We start from the raw sequence: 15,375 nt of genomic DNA on the forward strand, positions 1-15,375 counted from the left end.
AATTCATGCCACTGAGGGATCAGACTATCAGCTGCTGAATGTTGGTTCACACCAAAGAAACAGCACTCAGCCTCACAACGGGATCACTTTGTTCTCCTCATCCCCTGACACCTACAGGAGAAGCAGGGACAGAATGAGCCCTTAGCTGTTTTGGTGACACCAATAAACCTAGCAGAGGGGCCAGACGGCAGCTGGCAACTTCCCACAGCGCCCCCCAGCGTGCAATGATGCACTAGACGTCTCGCCCCTATACCTTTTGCATGGTCTTTATCCAGCTGGTTGGCCACTTTCTTCCATTCTTCCATCTGTTCTTGAAGTGGGTTTATCAGACAATCAATTAAAGCGCTTTGAGCAAGCAGGGGGGAAAAAGGGAGAAATTAAATAGATACATTCTGTTGTCAGGATTGAAGTGTGGTTGCCAAAACATACCTAAATTACAATTACCTGAAACTGACGTTCTCATCTAAACCCCTGGGCTCCAGAACGGTCATGTTCCAAGAATGCTTCTCTTGGGTTTTTTTTTTTTTTTTTTTTTTTAAAGACGGAGTCTCGTTCTGTCACGAGGAGTGCAGTGGTGCAATCTTGGCTCACTGCAACCTCCACCTCCCAGGTTCAAGCGATTCCCCTGCCTCAGCCTCCCAGGTAGCTGGGACTACAGGAGTTCACCACCCCGCCCGACTAATTTTTTGTATTTTAGTAGAGACAGGGTTTCACCATGTTGGCCAGGATGGTCTTGATCTCCTGACCTCGTGATCCGCCCGCCTCGGCCTCCCAAAGTGCTGGGATTACAGGCATGAGCCACTGCTCCCGGCCTGAAAACTGTTTTTCAATGACTATTAAGAAGCTGTCAATGTGACTGGCAGAAGTGACCTTCTTCCCATTTTCCCTGTGATATTCCAGTGTTTGTATTAACAAGTCCACTTGCAGAACCACTGAGAGCTGCACAACAGGGACCTCCAAAATGCAAAGACACCTGGGCCTTATCTCACCCCCAGTGGAGACTTTGAGGGCCCAGCGTCACTATTTTTAAAAAAGACCCACAAGATTCTGATGTGCATGCGGCATGACAGGTCATAAACATACACTAAGTGTGCACAGCCTGGAGAAAGAGAAGAGTGAAGAGACCCAGAAAATTCTCGAGCTGCACCGCCAGCCTTGGGGTCACTGAGGGGTGAAGGTCTCTGCAGGTGCGCCCCTTCATTTTCTCCCAAACAGAATCATGTAAAACTGCTGAATGATGCTGATCTGCTTGGAAAACAATGTCCACGTTCACTTCAACATTTGTAACTCAATTCCATTGCCAGCTACTACCATTTCTTCCCTATTCTGGATGCCTGGAAGCCAGACGGGAAGCTGGCGGTGTGGAGGGGTCTGTGAGCTGCCACATTCCTCAGTGAGTCTGGAGGATGCACACAGGATACCAAGGCACATCTCACTCTCCAATTTCGCAGCCCCTCTTCTTACGAGGCTCCCACAGGGCAGTGGGGTCCCAAAAGGCCTCAGCAGGCTGCACCGGCTCCTCGCAGAGACAAAGGGTAAGGAGAGACCCATGCAGGAGCACAGGCTCTGTGAAGGCAGGGGCCTGGCTGGCTGGTGGTCTGCTGCATCCCCAGGGCCTCGACCAGTGCCTGGCATGCAGCAGATGCCTAACAAATATTCAGCCAATGAATGAGTCAAGCCAGACAGGTTGTGGGGATTTAAATGCTGTGTGTCATGCATGACTGCTTCCTTAACCTGAAACCTGCAAGGGCATTGGCGATCGGGGCCGAAACATGCTCCTCACCTCGAAAACTGCCTCAGCTTGGCTTCTATGCTTCTGTGCCTCATGCACATCCTGGTGAGAGCAGATCCAATCTCCCTGGTCCCACCTGAAAAAACAACAGAGGCAAAGGTGAGGGATAGAAGACTAGCAGGGATCATGGAGGTCTTTAGAGAACTTTATAAACAAGTCAGATTTCACCACGTTGTAAAATCTAAGCCACTACCTTTAGAAGGCTCTCATCATGCACATGTGTGCTTACACACAGGCACACGTAAACATGTCTGTACGTATGGTGACAGATTTCTGTATCACTAAAGGCTGCTCTTACCATATACCACACTGTGTGATAGTTTCTATTCCATCTGGGTTTTTTTTTGGTGATGTTGATTGTAATCTAGAAATTGACTTTACAACCTATAAATCGACCATGACCTATAGCTTGAAAAATACTTCTCATGAAAGATAATCAAGATAGTATCTGCTGTTTAGGGAAGAGCTGTAGTTTTTCTCAACAATTCTGACAAAATAAGCCTCTTAACATTATTTAGAACAGCCAAGGCAGCCATGCTAGCTAATTATTTCAAGACAAATGTTCTAGAATACAAGTAATTCAGAGAATAGCAAGGCTAAAGCAAAATGAGGTAGTAGGGCTTTTTTTTTTTTTTTTGAGGTGGAGTCTTGCTGTGTTGCCCAGGCTGGAGTGCAGTGGTGCAATCACGGCTCACTGCAACCTCATCTCCTGGGTTCAAACGATTCTCCTGCCTCAGCCTCCTAAGTAGCTGGGATTGCAAGCGCATGCCATCACACCCAGCTGATTTTTTTTACTTTTTTTTTTTTTCAGTAGAGATGGGAGTTTCACCATGTTGGCCAGGCTGGTCTCGAACTCCTGACCTCAGGTGATCCACCCGCCTCAGTCTCCCAAAGTGCTGGGATTAAGGCGTGAGCCACCATGCCCAGCCAGTAATAGGACATTTTTTAAATGGGCTTGGGCAACACCAGGAACAGAGGTCTTCAAGCTCAGCAAATACTGAAGGAAGTTGCAGCCCAGTTTGATTTTCCCGAAATTCTCGTCATACTTTTCCCCTTCAGGCACACCTTCTCTAAGACTATTTTTAAAGTTCTTCTCTTCCTTCTCCCTCTTAAAAACAATGCTTGAATCAGCATTTACTAGGGCGTGGGAGAGCAAATTATAACCACACATGGTAATTCTGCACTGAACACTGGAGGGCGCAATTATGAACGTTATGAAAACACGGGTGCTTGTGAATTTGGGGAAAAGTGTCAAATAAAGCACTATTTTTAACAGACAAGACCTTCAAGGGAAAGCCACCAGGATTTGTAGCAGGTTTAACCATGCTGAATTGGTAGAAGAACTTTCCCTCTCTTATTAGTACTCGTGACATTACTACGGGTTGGCTTTTCCTGTGTCCTCCCTTCTAGAAATCCCCATTTACTAGTTCAGCTCCACCTGTTTTCCATCGCATTTTGCAAAACCATCAGGTTTCTACAACCAAATAATAGTAACTGTGACACATATACCATATCTTAATATTTCTACATTTTATTTCAGTCAGAAAAGAGAAACCTTCTTAGGGCAATGCCTCTATTCCTCTAAAAACAGGGTTTTCTCAGCCTGGACAATATTGACATCCTGGGCTGAAGGCTGCTTTGTTGCTGGGCTGGGCTGTGCAGTGTGAGATGTTTAGCAGTATCCTTGGCCTCTACCCACCAGAAGTCAATAGCAGACTTCCTTTAACCCTACCTCCAGACTTGAGTTCCTCCAAAATGTCTCCAGAGAGTACCAAGTGTTGGAAAACAAATCACGCCTGTTGAAACCACTGCTGTAAAAGAACCCAAGCGAGGGTCAAGTATTGCCCAAGTCTGACTTTTATGACCAGAGTCTCTTAAAAATGTACCTGCCTCCAAAGAGCAGGGGATGCCACGACCATCTCAGCATCGCCATCTGCCACTGTTCACACCAGGGAGAGCCAGCAGAGGGCGCTGTTTTCACAAACTCTGCCCTGCTTTCTGCGCTCTCTGAGTTCTGAGCTTTTTACTGCATATAAGCAAAGATGAGGAACGTTTTACTCCCACGGAAATATTTCCTATTTCTTTCTGGGCCTTCATTTGATTAAAAGTTAATCACCTGGCTACACAAGGAAATTGGCACACTCACTCACTGATGGTAGGAGTGTCAACTACTACTTTCCTGGAGCAAAATGTAGCGTCTATCAAGAAAAACCTTGAAAGATTTTTCTTTCACCCAGCAATTCTCATTCTAGAAATTTAACCTGCAGAAATGATTAAGAGTGAAAGAAAGTCCTTACCTACAAGGGTAGTCATCGAAATGTTGTTTACAGCGTCAAAAGATGGAAACAAAATCCCATTACAGGGATCTGGTTAAATCAACCATAGAGCACCACCATGCGATGGAATTGCACGTGGTCATTTACAACGCTGGAGAACAATGTGTAAGGTTGCAGGAAGACGTACAGTGCTTAGGATGTGCCAGGCACTGCCGTGAGTACTCTGCACACTTCAACTCATTTAATCCTCGCAGCACCTCCAGCTGCATCGGTACTGTGACCATCCCATGTTACACAAAGGAAAAAATGCCCAAGTGATTTGTCCCAGGTTACGTTGCTAGTAGGTGGAACTCAAACCTAGGCTGAAGCTCCAGCATCTATGCATTTATCCCCCCGGGTATATGGCACTTGTTATGGACAAAGGGAGATGGGACAGAGCAGAGACGAGAGCCTAGAACAATCTATGCCAAACCTATTGGTCTACATGCTATTCTGGGTGTTAGTGCTTTACAGCCAGCTCTCACATTTTGCTTCTAGAACCTGGCCCTGCGTAATCGGTACCACAGAGATTGTGCTCCATCCTTGCTAAGCTACTATAGGGAGTTCAGGGATGGAGAGCTGCTTCATGGATAACTCATGCCTCAGTTTCCTCAAGATAGAATTATGATGTTGGAAAAGATCATCTCAAATGTCAGTGCCCCCACTCCGTTTCTCGGCTTCATTACTTCCTGTCACCTTCCCAGATATTTCCCATAGATTGCCACTGGTCACTTATCCCCAGGAAAGCCCAAGGCTTCTCAGAAACAGATGAACTGACCAGGCGCGGTGGCTCATTCCTGTAACCCCAGCACTTTGGAAGGCTGAGGCAGGCGGATCACCTGAGGTCAGGAGTTCGAGACCAGCCTGGCCAACATGGTGAAACTTTGTCTCCACTAAAAATACAAAAATCAGCCAGGCACGGTGGCACATGCTGGTAATCCCAGCTACCCGGGAGGAGTAGCTTGAGAATCGCTTGAACCTGGGAGGTGGAGGTTGTAGTGAGCTGAGATCGTGCCACTGCACTCCAGCCTGGGCAACAGAGTGAGACTCTGTCTCAACAACAACAAAAGAAAATAGAACAGAATTTGGAAATCGGAAATGGAAAAGGAAAGGAAAGGAAAGGAAAGGAAAGAAAGGAAAGGAAAGGAAAGGAAAGGAAAGAAAGAGCTGAACAATAACAACAATTTCTAGACACAATGTATGTGGCTCCACCACTGTGCCTCTGTAGAACAGGAAGCCCGAGAGAGGAGAGGAAATAAAGAACCACAAAGAAAACTTCCAAACAGCAGTGTCTCTGTCCAACTGGCACGAGGACAGGAGGCAGATGACATCCTGTGGACCCCAGGACTGAGCTGTCAGAATCACTACTGATCTTGGCAACATGGGGCACCCTAAAAATAGGTCCATCTGTGGAAGTGCTTAACGTCTTATGCTCTTCCTAACCCTTGCAAGAACTTAAACAAAAATCAGCAGGTTTGAATAAGCTTCAGAGGAAACTGGCCTGAGCTACAAAGGCAGAGAAGACATCTGGAAGAGCTCCCATTTGCGAGTGGGCGTATTTATGGAATCAAATGGCTGGCCGAGGCACACGCAGCAGCTTGAGTGAAGACAACACCTTACTTCTGTGTCTCGGCACCTAGCACTGGTGTTGAATAAAGGAACCGACGTTTACCATTTTGAGAGCAAATCACCAGGCTGGCCCTATCTGGAGGCAGGACCAGGGACTGGGTTTGTCTTGTGTTTAATCCTCAAATACTTGTGTAAAAGATATAAAATACAAACAAGATGCTTAATCTTAGCAAAGTTCTATATTGATTCCTGGTCAGCCTAGAGATACAATGCTGTATTCATTTCCCTTTGCTGCTGTAATAAATGACCACAAGCTTAGTGGCTTAAAACAACAGAAGTTTGGCCGGGCGCGGGGGCTCACGCCTGTAATCCCAGCACTTTGGGAGACCAAGGCGGGCGGATCATGAGGTCAGGAGATTGAGACCATCCTGGCTAACCCGGTGAAACCCCATCTCTACTAAAAATACAAAAAAATTAGCCGGGCGTGGTGGTGGGCGCCTGTAGTCCCAGCTACTTGGGAGGCTGAGGCAGGAGAACGGTGTGAACCCGGGAGGTGGAGCTTGCAGTGAGCCGAGATCACGGCCACTGCACTCCAGCCTGGACGACAGGGCGAGACTCTGTCTCAAAAAAAAACAAAAAAAAAACAAAAAAAAAAACCCCAAAAGTTCATTTTACAGTTCTGGAAGTCAGAAGTCCAAAATCAGTTTCACTGGTCTAATATCAGGGTGTCAGGTACCACTTTCTGGAGGCTTCAGGGGAGAATCTATTTCCTTGCCTTTTCCCACTTCTAGAAGCTGCCCGCAGTCCTTGGCTCGTGGCCCCTTTGTCCATCTTCAAAGCCAGCAGTGCAGCATCTTCTCCCTTCTCTGACCTCTGCTTCTGTCCTTACATCTGTCTCCGCCTCCAATTTTCCTGCCTCCTTCTTATGAGAATCCTTCTGATTACACGGGACCTACCTGGACCATCCAGGATCATCTCCCCGCCTCAAGACCCTTAACCACATCAGCACACATCAGCAGAGACCCCTTTGGCCACGTACAGTAACATTCACAGGTTCTAGAGATTAGAACGTAGACATCTTTGGGGCACCCTTATCATGACCACTAAAAAAGGGTCAGAGTTGTGAATCTGGCAAGTGTGGCAGGGCACTGTGGCTGACTGCAGCACCCATTCGCCCTCACATGGCTGGTCTAGGCCCATGATGCTAACTCCATCCCAGTTGGCAGTGGCTGGTTCGGGGATAGGACAAAGACATGGAAAGGAGGTTGCTGGGCAGACTTCTGGGGAAAGTTTTCCTGATCTTAAAAGAAACACACCAAAGGGCTCCATAGGCCACAAACAAGGGAGCAGACTGTGCAGCTGCTGCCATCAGCCATCCTATGGCCATGGGGACACCTGCCTCAGGATGACACTGCTGTGGACAGAAGAGAGAAAGGGCCTGAGTCCCCAGTGACCTCCCTTAGCCACCAACTTGAGCCTGCTCTTCCTCTGGGCCTGGCACCCCTGTTTTGCAAGCATATCCATTTCCTTATTTTTAGAGCCGCTTTGATTTGATTCTGCTTCTTGAAAGGAGAAGAGAGGAGGGAGCAATGGCCTCTCAGGCTTCTTGCCAGAACCAGGAACCAACGTGCTGCTAAAAGAAATCTAAGTTGGTGACTTGATGCCACTGCTTAGAGATGCACAAATACTTTACGGCAAAAACGTAACCCTGTTCAGTGTGGTACGTGTGAAAACTTTCTCCCATAACAAGCAAACGCTTTTCTAATAAAGCAGCACAAAACCAGCCAGTATGATCTGTGGGTGATCTGTGAAGGAATCATCAGTGGAAAGGAAGAAGTGAACCATGCAGGGGCTGGGCTGCCAAAGCATGACTGCTGGGCCCAGCACCATACATTTTGCAGATGAAGACACACGGTCCACGAGCGTTCACTGAGTATTTGTATTGGTTTTTGGGACTGCTATAACAAAGCACCCCAAACCGGCTGGCTTAAAGCAACCATAGTTCTGGAGGCTAAAAATCTGAAATCCAGTTGTCGGCAGGGCCGTGCTCACTCTGAAACCTACAGGGAGAGTCCTTCCTTGCCTTCTCCTTGCTGCTGGTGACTCTGGCATTCCTTGGCTTGCAGCTGCATTGTTCAAATTTCTGCCTCTGTTGTGCTAGGCTCACCGCTTGTGTGTGTCCATCTTCCCATGAGACCTATGTGAAGGCATTGCTTGTGTGTATGTATGTGTATGTGTGTGTCCAGATTTCCCTCTTCCTATAAAGACCCCAGTCCTACTGGATTAGGGCCCACCTTAATCTTAATGACCTCATCCTAACTTGATTACATCAGCAAAGACCATGCGTCCAAACGGTCACATTCACGGGCGCCAGGGATTAGGACATCAACTATCTTTCCGGGGGTGCGCTGCACTCCATGACCCAAGTCCTACCGTGCAGCAAAACTAATGTGATTTCAAGGACGGTAAAGACAGGTGCCAGGCCGTTGAGCAGCTTACAAAGATTGGTTGGAGGGACACAGAAAAAGCAGTGCAGGGAACACCATCCTGACAGTAACCCTCTGTGGTAGGCGTTATCAACCCCATGTTACAAATGAAAACACCTGAGCCTCAGGAGGGTTAACGACCTTGCTGAGGGCCACAGAGCTGATCAGCAATAGAGACAAAATCCAAGCCTGCTTCTACGGATACCAAGGGCTGTCTCCCACTACGACAAGCTGGAGACATTCCCAGCTGAGGACAAAGAGGCCCATTAAAGTCACAGACAGAATACAAATTGTTTAATGCATATTTGGGGCGGGGGTAGGGAGGAAATAAGAAAAGCAAAGTTTCCTTGCCCCCTAAAGTCTGAAGTCAGACTGCCCCTTGCTGCAGAGACCTGGCAGCAACAGGCAGGACAGTGGGTCCATCGAGTGGCATTGTCCCGTCCCTCCAAGCTGCCTCATTTGCAGGCAGCTGCCATCTCCCTGCATAGCAGGGGACTAATGGCAGGCATTCTTGGGGGCTACAGTGTGGGCAGGTGGCGAGCGAGGATTGAAAAGCCGTTTTGTCAGGCCCAGCTTCTACGGCGTGGAGGGGAAGGGCTGGAGGAAGCCAGATTGAAGAACTGCTTTGGTGAAAGTATGCTGCCGTTACAGTAAGTCACTGTGCATCTCTGCTGTTCCCGAGAGCTGACATTGCTTGAGGGCTAATTAGGAGCCAGACAGAACCAGAGGAGAGGAGAATGCTCTCAGGCACCTCTGTAGGAGAGGGGCCAGGGAAGGAGGGTTCACCTGGAGTGGGGAATCTCGGCCTCATCCCTGCTGACATTTTAAACTGGATCATTCTTTGTTATCAAGAATGACCATTTTTGGCCAGGTGTGATGGCCATGCCTATAATCCCAACACTCTGGGAGGCCGAGGCAGGAGGATCGCTTAAGTTTGGTCTCAAACTTCTGGCTTTAAGCGACACCAGCTAGCAACACAGCAAGACCCCATCTCTTAAAAAAATAAGAATAATGCGCTAGGTGTGGTGGTGTACGCCTGCAGTCCCAACCACTCAGGAGGCTGAGGTGGGAGGATCACTTGAACTCAGGAGCTCAAGGCTACGGTGAGCTATGATCACACCACCACACTCCAGCCTGAGTGACTGAGACCCTGTCTCAAAAAAAAAAAAAAAAAAAAGGCAAGAACAAGAGGAATGATCATGTTTTGTGTCCTGTGTATTGTAGGATGCTTTGCAGCCTCCCTGGCCTCTACCCACTAGATGCCAGTAACACCCCTCAAGTCATGACAACTAGAAATGTCCCCAGGGGGCAAGCTCGTCCCTGGTGAGAAGCACTGGCATAGGAACGTGCATCCTTTTTCCATAAGGAGGGCTCACTGTTTCCAGTGCTGGCCCAGGGAAGCCAACTGACATGCTCACTGCACCAGCAGCCTCCCCGCAAACGCTCACTGCAGAAGCTCTGAAAAGCTATTAAGTTCGCTGCCTACCCCCAGCTTCATAAGCACAGAGGTAATGGGCGACGCGCGTTCTCATAATGAAGAAAATGTTCCATTTGCCATTAAAGAAACCCTAATTTAAAAACACACAACTAACATTCCCCAAAAGCCAACAGGAACTAACCCCCTCTCCTATGGCCTTAGGGACGCATTAATTCAACTAGAGGCAGCTTGTGCACAAGTCCGAAATATTGGAAATACCCAAATAACTAGGGGAGGGAGCCCGAGAGGCCGCACCAGCAGGATCCAAGGCCGCAGCCGTCTGGTTAGGAAGAGCTCCTTCACAGGACCCAGCTAGAATGTGGAGGAAGAACGGGTGGTGGATAAAAAAGCCACCTCCAACTACTCAATGGCTCGTGACTTCTGTCTGGACACCAACCAGCAATCAACAGCCAGCCCCAAAGTGTCGCTGAAGATGTCTATAAAACAGCAGCTGGAATCCTGACACCAGTGGTTGCTCCCTCCCCGCTGCCCTTGCCACCTGCTGATGGAAGGGACCCCGTACATTTGAACAGCAGCTCCCCTTCCCCCGCAGTGAAACTGATTACTGTACCCACCAGGGTTCAAGTTTAAAAGATCTAAGTAGCCGGGCGCGGTGGCTCCCGCCTGTGATCCCAGCACTTTGAGAGGCAAGGCTGGCCAATTGCCTGAGGTCAGGAGTTTGAGACCAGCCTGGCCAACATGGTGAAACCCTGTCTGTACTAAAAACACAAAAAATTAGCCAGGCGTAATGGTGGGTCCCTGTAATCCTGGCTACTCGGGAGGCTGAGGCAGGAGAATCGCTTGAACCCAGGAGGCAGAGGTTGCAGTGAGCGGAGATTGCGCCACTGCACTCCAGCCTGGGCGACAGAGCGAGACTCCATCTCAAAAATAAAAAATAAAAAAAAGAAATGAAAGATCTAAGTAAAGTGGAAATCTTTGGCTTCCGGGTACAAAACTACCACACACACCAAATATAACACACGTGAGTGTAGGCTCCCCTGTGACATACTGTGTCAGGAATCTTTTTCTAAAACAGATGCACACCAAAAACTTACCTATTGAGGTCAGTGACCCCGTCCTCCCCCAACTGACCTCCAAAAGGGTCTTGGGAGCTCCTTGGCAGCTGTATTCTCACCTCCCTCCTCTTTCCCACACACTTGGATGGCAGGCACACCCCACGCAGCCTGCAAACCACACCCCACGCAGCCTGCAAACCATAGAGTTTCAGTAGCAACAGTGTCTCTCACAGTGGCTAATCTAGAGTCTCCGTAGAGACTCCTAACTATCTTCTAAATGAGCAGGAGCATAAGCAGAAGAACCACAGGGTGAAAAGCTTAGCTCTGAAATTAGCCAACGTGGCTTCAAAGCCCAGCTCCCACACCTGCCTGTGCGGTCTTTGCAAGGGTCTGCCTGGCTTCGGCTCAATCATAGATGGTTGTACTCCAAACAAAAACCCCAAATACGCTGACCAGTGTCTCCTGCTATCTTTGTTGCATAAATCACACCCAAAATGCATAATCTGTGATTTCCATGTTGGGCTTCTTTTAAGCAATCTGAATATCCCAGATTTTTATAAATTTTGTTCCCAAATCTTTTACAGTTGCCTTATCCATACTTAATTTGATGGCGTGTTTTTTTTTTTTTTTTTGCAAAAGCAACTTTTATGAATATCATATATTTCTAAACATTCTACTTGTTTTGTAGAAATGACAAATCTTGGTTTTCACATTCACATTGCAAACATTTACATACCTTATAATTAAATTGTTTAACAGTGTGTGCAACTGGCATATACAGGTTTGTGAGCGCACACAGTGGATGCTGGTGAAGCCTACAACTCAGGTGTGAGAAGTGTGTGTGCATGCTAGAGGGAGTCTGTGAGCTTCCTGAAGGCAGGGGCTGGAATATTTTATAGGAAAAATAAGGAGCACTGGTTACATCAGTGGTCCAATTAAGCAGAGCTGTGATGTAGCAAGAATAAGCTGAGTCCTACAGGAAGGCAGAGGCCAGAGTAACTCACTCTGGCTGGGCTGGGGCATCTGTCCATAAGGACACACTGGACACCAGATCATGACCCCTACTCCTCCCACATCTAATATCTACCTTCTCTAAGGAGCTGGCAAATCAGTACATAGAGGGCAAATGAGCAGTGCAAAGGGCAGCTTCCAAGAAAGCCAGAATTGTTCCTTCTTCCCAAACATCTCAGAAGACCAAAGGCCTAGAAGGAGCAGGCCAGAGGGCTTGCCTGGAAAGTGCTGTTTGTACTTATTAATAGTTATGCATCCACAACATGGTTATTTGATGGAAGTAAAAGCTGGGGTACCAGAGGCTTATGAAAACCAACTCCAGTGAGCCTCCATCCTCTGCCCCCACCCCTTCAAAACAGGAAGGCCATTGCCCTTGGCTAAATAGCTTTTTATAGTGACCTTGACCCTAGGTTTCCCTTGACTGTAATTTTGTTTGTTTGTTTTTTTGTTTTTTTGAGACACAGTCTCACTCTGTTGCCCAGGCTGGAGTGCAATGGTGCGACTTCCGCCCACTGCAACCTCTACCTCCCAGGTTCAAGCAATTCGCCTGCCTCAGTCTCCTGAGTAGCTGAGATTACAGGTGCCCGCTACCATGCCTGGATAATTTTTTATATTTTTAGTAGAGACGGGGTTTCATCATGTTGGCCAGGCTGGTCTTGAACTCCTGACCTCAGGTGATCCACCCGCCTTGACCTCCCAAAGTGCTGGGATTATAGGCATGAGCCACTGCGCCCGGCCCCCCTGACTGTTAATTTTTATATTTCAGAGCTCACAACAGTTGCATCACCAGCTTCCTTCCAGCCAAGAATGAAAAGGAAAGCTCCTACAAAATCCAGGGCTCGGGACTGTGTCATGGGACACTCAGGGCCACTTAGGGACACTTCTGCAATGGCCCATGGCAGGTTGTAATATTTTAGTTTCAATACATGAGAAAATAGTCTCTCCTTCCTCTCAAGCCCCTGCTCTCAGACAGCCCAGAAGTCCTGAATTGGCAGGGGTCTTTTCACCTTGACAGCGGGCTGGAGGACTGCCCGGGTGCTGCATCACAGAAGTTCCCTCAGCGTGCATCACTGCCACTCTGGCTGGACCGAGCAGGGCAAGGCTGGGTACACCATCTGCTGCCCCGGGGGATGCCTGGAGGCCAGCACTAGCCACAGCTGACACAGCTCTGCACACACGCACACACGAGTGTCAGACTTGACCACGAAGCTGGGCATCCCTCTTCTGCAATCGCACTGGCGTGTTTCAGGATTATTTTATTTTATAACGTGAAGTGACGGAACACAGTCTTTAAAGGAAAGTAAGAGTGTTTCCAAATGGCATCAGAGTGTGAACCTGAATTCTAATAAGAGAAGAGGAAGCTCAATTCTTAGGCCTGGAAAAGTTCAATCATGATGCCCTAGCTAAGACCATGCTTTACCCAAAGGTTTCGACCAGAGGTGTCCAATCTTTTGGCTTCCCTGGGCCACATTGGAAGAAGAATTGTCTTGGGCCACACATAAAATACACTAACACGAACAACAGCAAACAAACTTTAAAAAAAAAAATCACAAATCTCATATATATATAATTTTTTTTTTTTGAGACATGGTCTCACTGTCATCCAGGCTGGAGTGGTGCGCTGCGATCACGGCTCACTGCAACCTCCACCTCCCGGGTTCAAGCGATCCTCCCACCTCAGCCTCCCAAACAGCTGGGACTACAAGTGTGCACTAATTTTTGTGTTTTTAGTAGAGATGGGATTTCACCATGTTGGCCAGGCTAGTCTCGAACTCCTGGCCTCAAGTGATTCCCCTGCCTTGGCCTCCCGAAGTGCTAGGATTACAGGTGTGAGCCACCATGCCCAGCCTCATGACGTTTTAAGAAAGCTCACGAATTTGTGTTGGGCTGCATTCAAAGCTGTCCTGAGCCACATGAGGCCCGCAGGTTGAACAGGCTTGATCTAGACCAAGGGGCAAATCCCAAAAGGCTACTAGGTAGACAGTTATAACCTAGACCAACAAAATAACTCATCAGTAAGGAAGCTCCAGGCAAGGGGCTAGCCAGACCTTGGTTAGAGGTGGGTACATCAGCCTAGGGGTCTATAAGGTGGATCTCTTAGGTGATCTCCAAGTTAGACCGGATGACCCCTCTTTCTGGCAACCAAGATGCTAGAGTAGAGAAAGGATAGTGTTCCTATAGTCAATAAATTTTTAGGAAATGTTACCTTGGTCTAATCATTGTGCTATGAAGTAAAGACACAGCCCCCCTGCCCTCATAGAGTGGACATCTCCTATAATTGGAAATGATGGATTTTCATGGTGACCTTAGAGCTGGAAGGTGCCTTAGAAAACTCACGGAGTAACAAACCAGCAGTTCCTTGCTGTTGGGCATCCCACTCTTTTTGTTTTTCCTGAGACGGAGTCTTGCTCTGTTGCCCAGGCTGGAGTGCAGTGGCGCCATCTCAGCTCACTGTAACTTCCACCTCCCGGGTTCAAGCAATTCTCCTGCCTCAGCCTCCCAAGTAGCTGGAATTACAGGCATGCGCCACCACTCCCGGCTAATTTTTGTATTTTTAGTAGAGACGAGGTTTCACCATGTTGGCCAGGCTGGTCTCGAACTCCTGACCTCAAGTGATCTGCCCGCCTCAGACTCCCAAAGTGCTGGGATTACAGGCATGAGCCACTACGCCTGGCCAGGCATCCCACTCTTGCCTGTAATTAGCAGAGTGTTCCTGATGCACTGAGGACTTCCATGCTTGCTGCTGTTTCTCTTGTTCAGGGAAACTATCCTTGTTCTTTAAGCTGCACATTTGTGAGGCAGCCGACCCCTGCCAGGAGGACCGTCATTTTCATTAAAGGTCGAAGCCAGCACTCAGGATATTAAGAACTTCAAATGAACAAACCATGCTCCTCTGGCTTCATCAGCATTTTATTTTTACCCTTGGTCGTGGAGAGACGGAGAACCAGGAGAAAGTGGCATCATTTGATGCTCTACATTTGTTTAACTACAGGGGGTGGAGGGAGAGAGGGAGAAAATGGAGAAGTGACCAGTTTTTGGTATCACAAGTCTTCATAGAGACCTGACTCTGTTCACACCAGACAAGTATCCCCTCTCCACTCAGTAGAGACCCTGATCACACATAAGTCACTGAGCAGCATCCTGATACCTTATGTTAGCCTTGGAAATGGCTGCAAAACACAAACTTTTTTGCCTATGCCATTTACAAGATCATCTCAGTTGGGTATGTCCAATCTTTTGGCTTCCCTGTGCCACATGGCAGAATTATCTTGGGCCACACATAAAATACACTAACGATAGCTGATGAGCTAAAAACCAAACAAACAGGCCAGGCATGGTGGTTTGCCTAAGGTTGGGAGTTCAAGATCAGCCTGGCCAGCATGGTGAAACCCCGTCTCTACTAAAAATACAAAAAATTAGCCCGGTGTGGAGGCAGGCACCTGTAATCTCAGCTACTCAGGAAGATGAGGCAGGAAAATTGCTTGAACTCGGGAGGCAGAGGTTGCAGTGAGCCAAATCACGCCATTGCACTCCAGGCTGGGCAACAGAGTGAGACTCCATCTTTAAAATAAAATAAAATAAAACAAAATAAAATAAAATAAAATAAAAACAAAATAAAACAAAACAAAATAAAATAAACAAAACGCAAAAAACATCTGTTTTAAGAAAGTTTATGAATTTGTGTTGGGCCACATTCAAAGCCATCCTG

At 47.8% G+C, this 15,375-nt stretch overlaps 1 protein-coding gene across 7 annotated transcripts in view; it reads right to left on the bottom strand.

The window, feature by feature from the left end:
- MTSS1 (MTSS I-BAR domain containing 1) overlaps window positions 1–15,375 on the bottom strand; it is a 183,755-nt gene that overhangs the window by 38,684 nt on the left and 129,696 nt on the right. For all 7 annotated transcript variants that reach the window (XM_003903142.4, XM_009213560.3, XM_009213558.3 and 4 more), the window contains exons 4-5: window positions 1,784–1,868; window positions 254–345 (exon numbers count right to left, since the gene is read on the bottom strand). In XM_003903142.4, coding sequence (XP_003903191.3) covers window positions 254–345; window positions 1,784–1,868 — 177 coding nt within the window. The remainder of the gene's footprint in view (window positions 1–253; window positions 346–1,783; window positions 1,869–15,375) is intronic.

Source organism: Papio anubis, chromosome 8, assembly GCF_008728515.1.
Source record: "Papio anubis isolate 15944 chromosome 8, Panubis1.0, whole genome shotgun sequence".
In the NCBI taxonomy this organism is placed as follows: domain Eukaryota; kingdom Metazoa; phylum Chordata; class Mammalia; order Primates; family Cercopithecidae; genus Papio; species Papio anubis.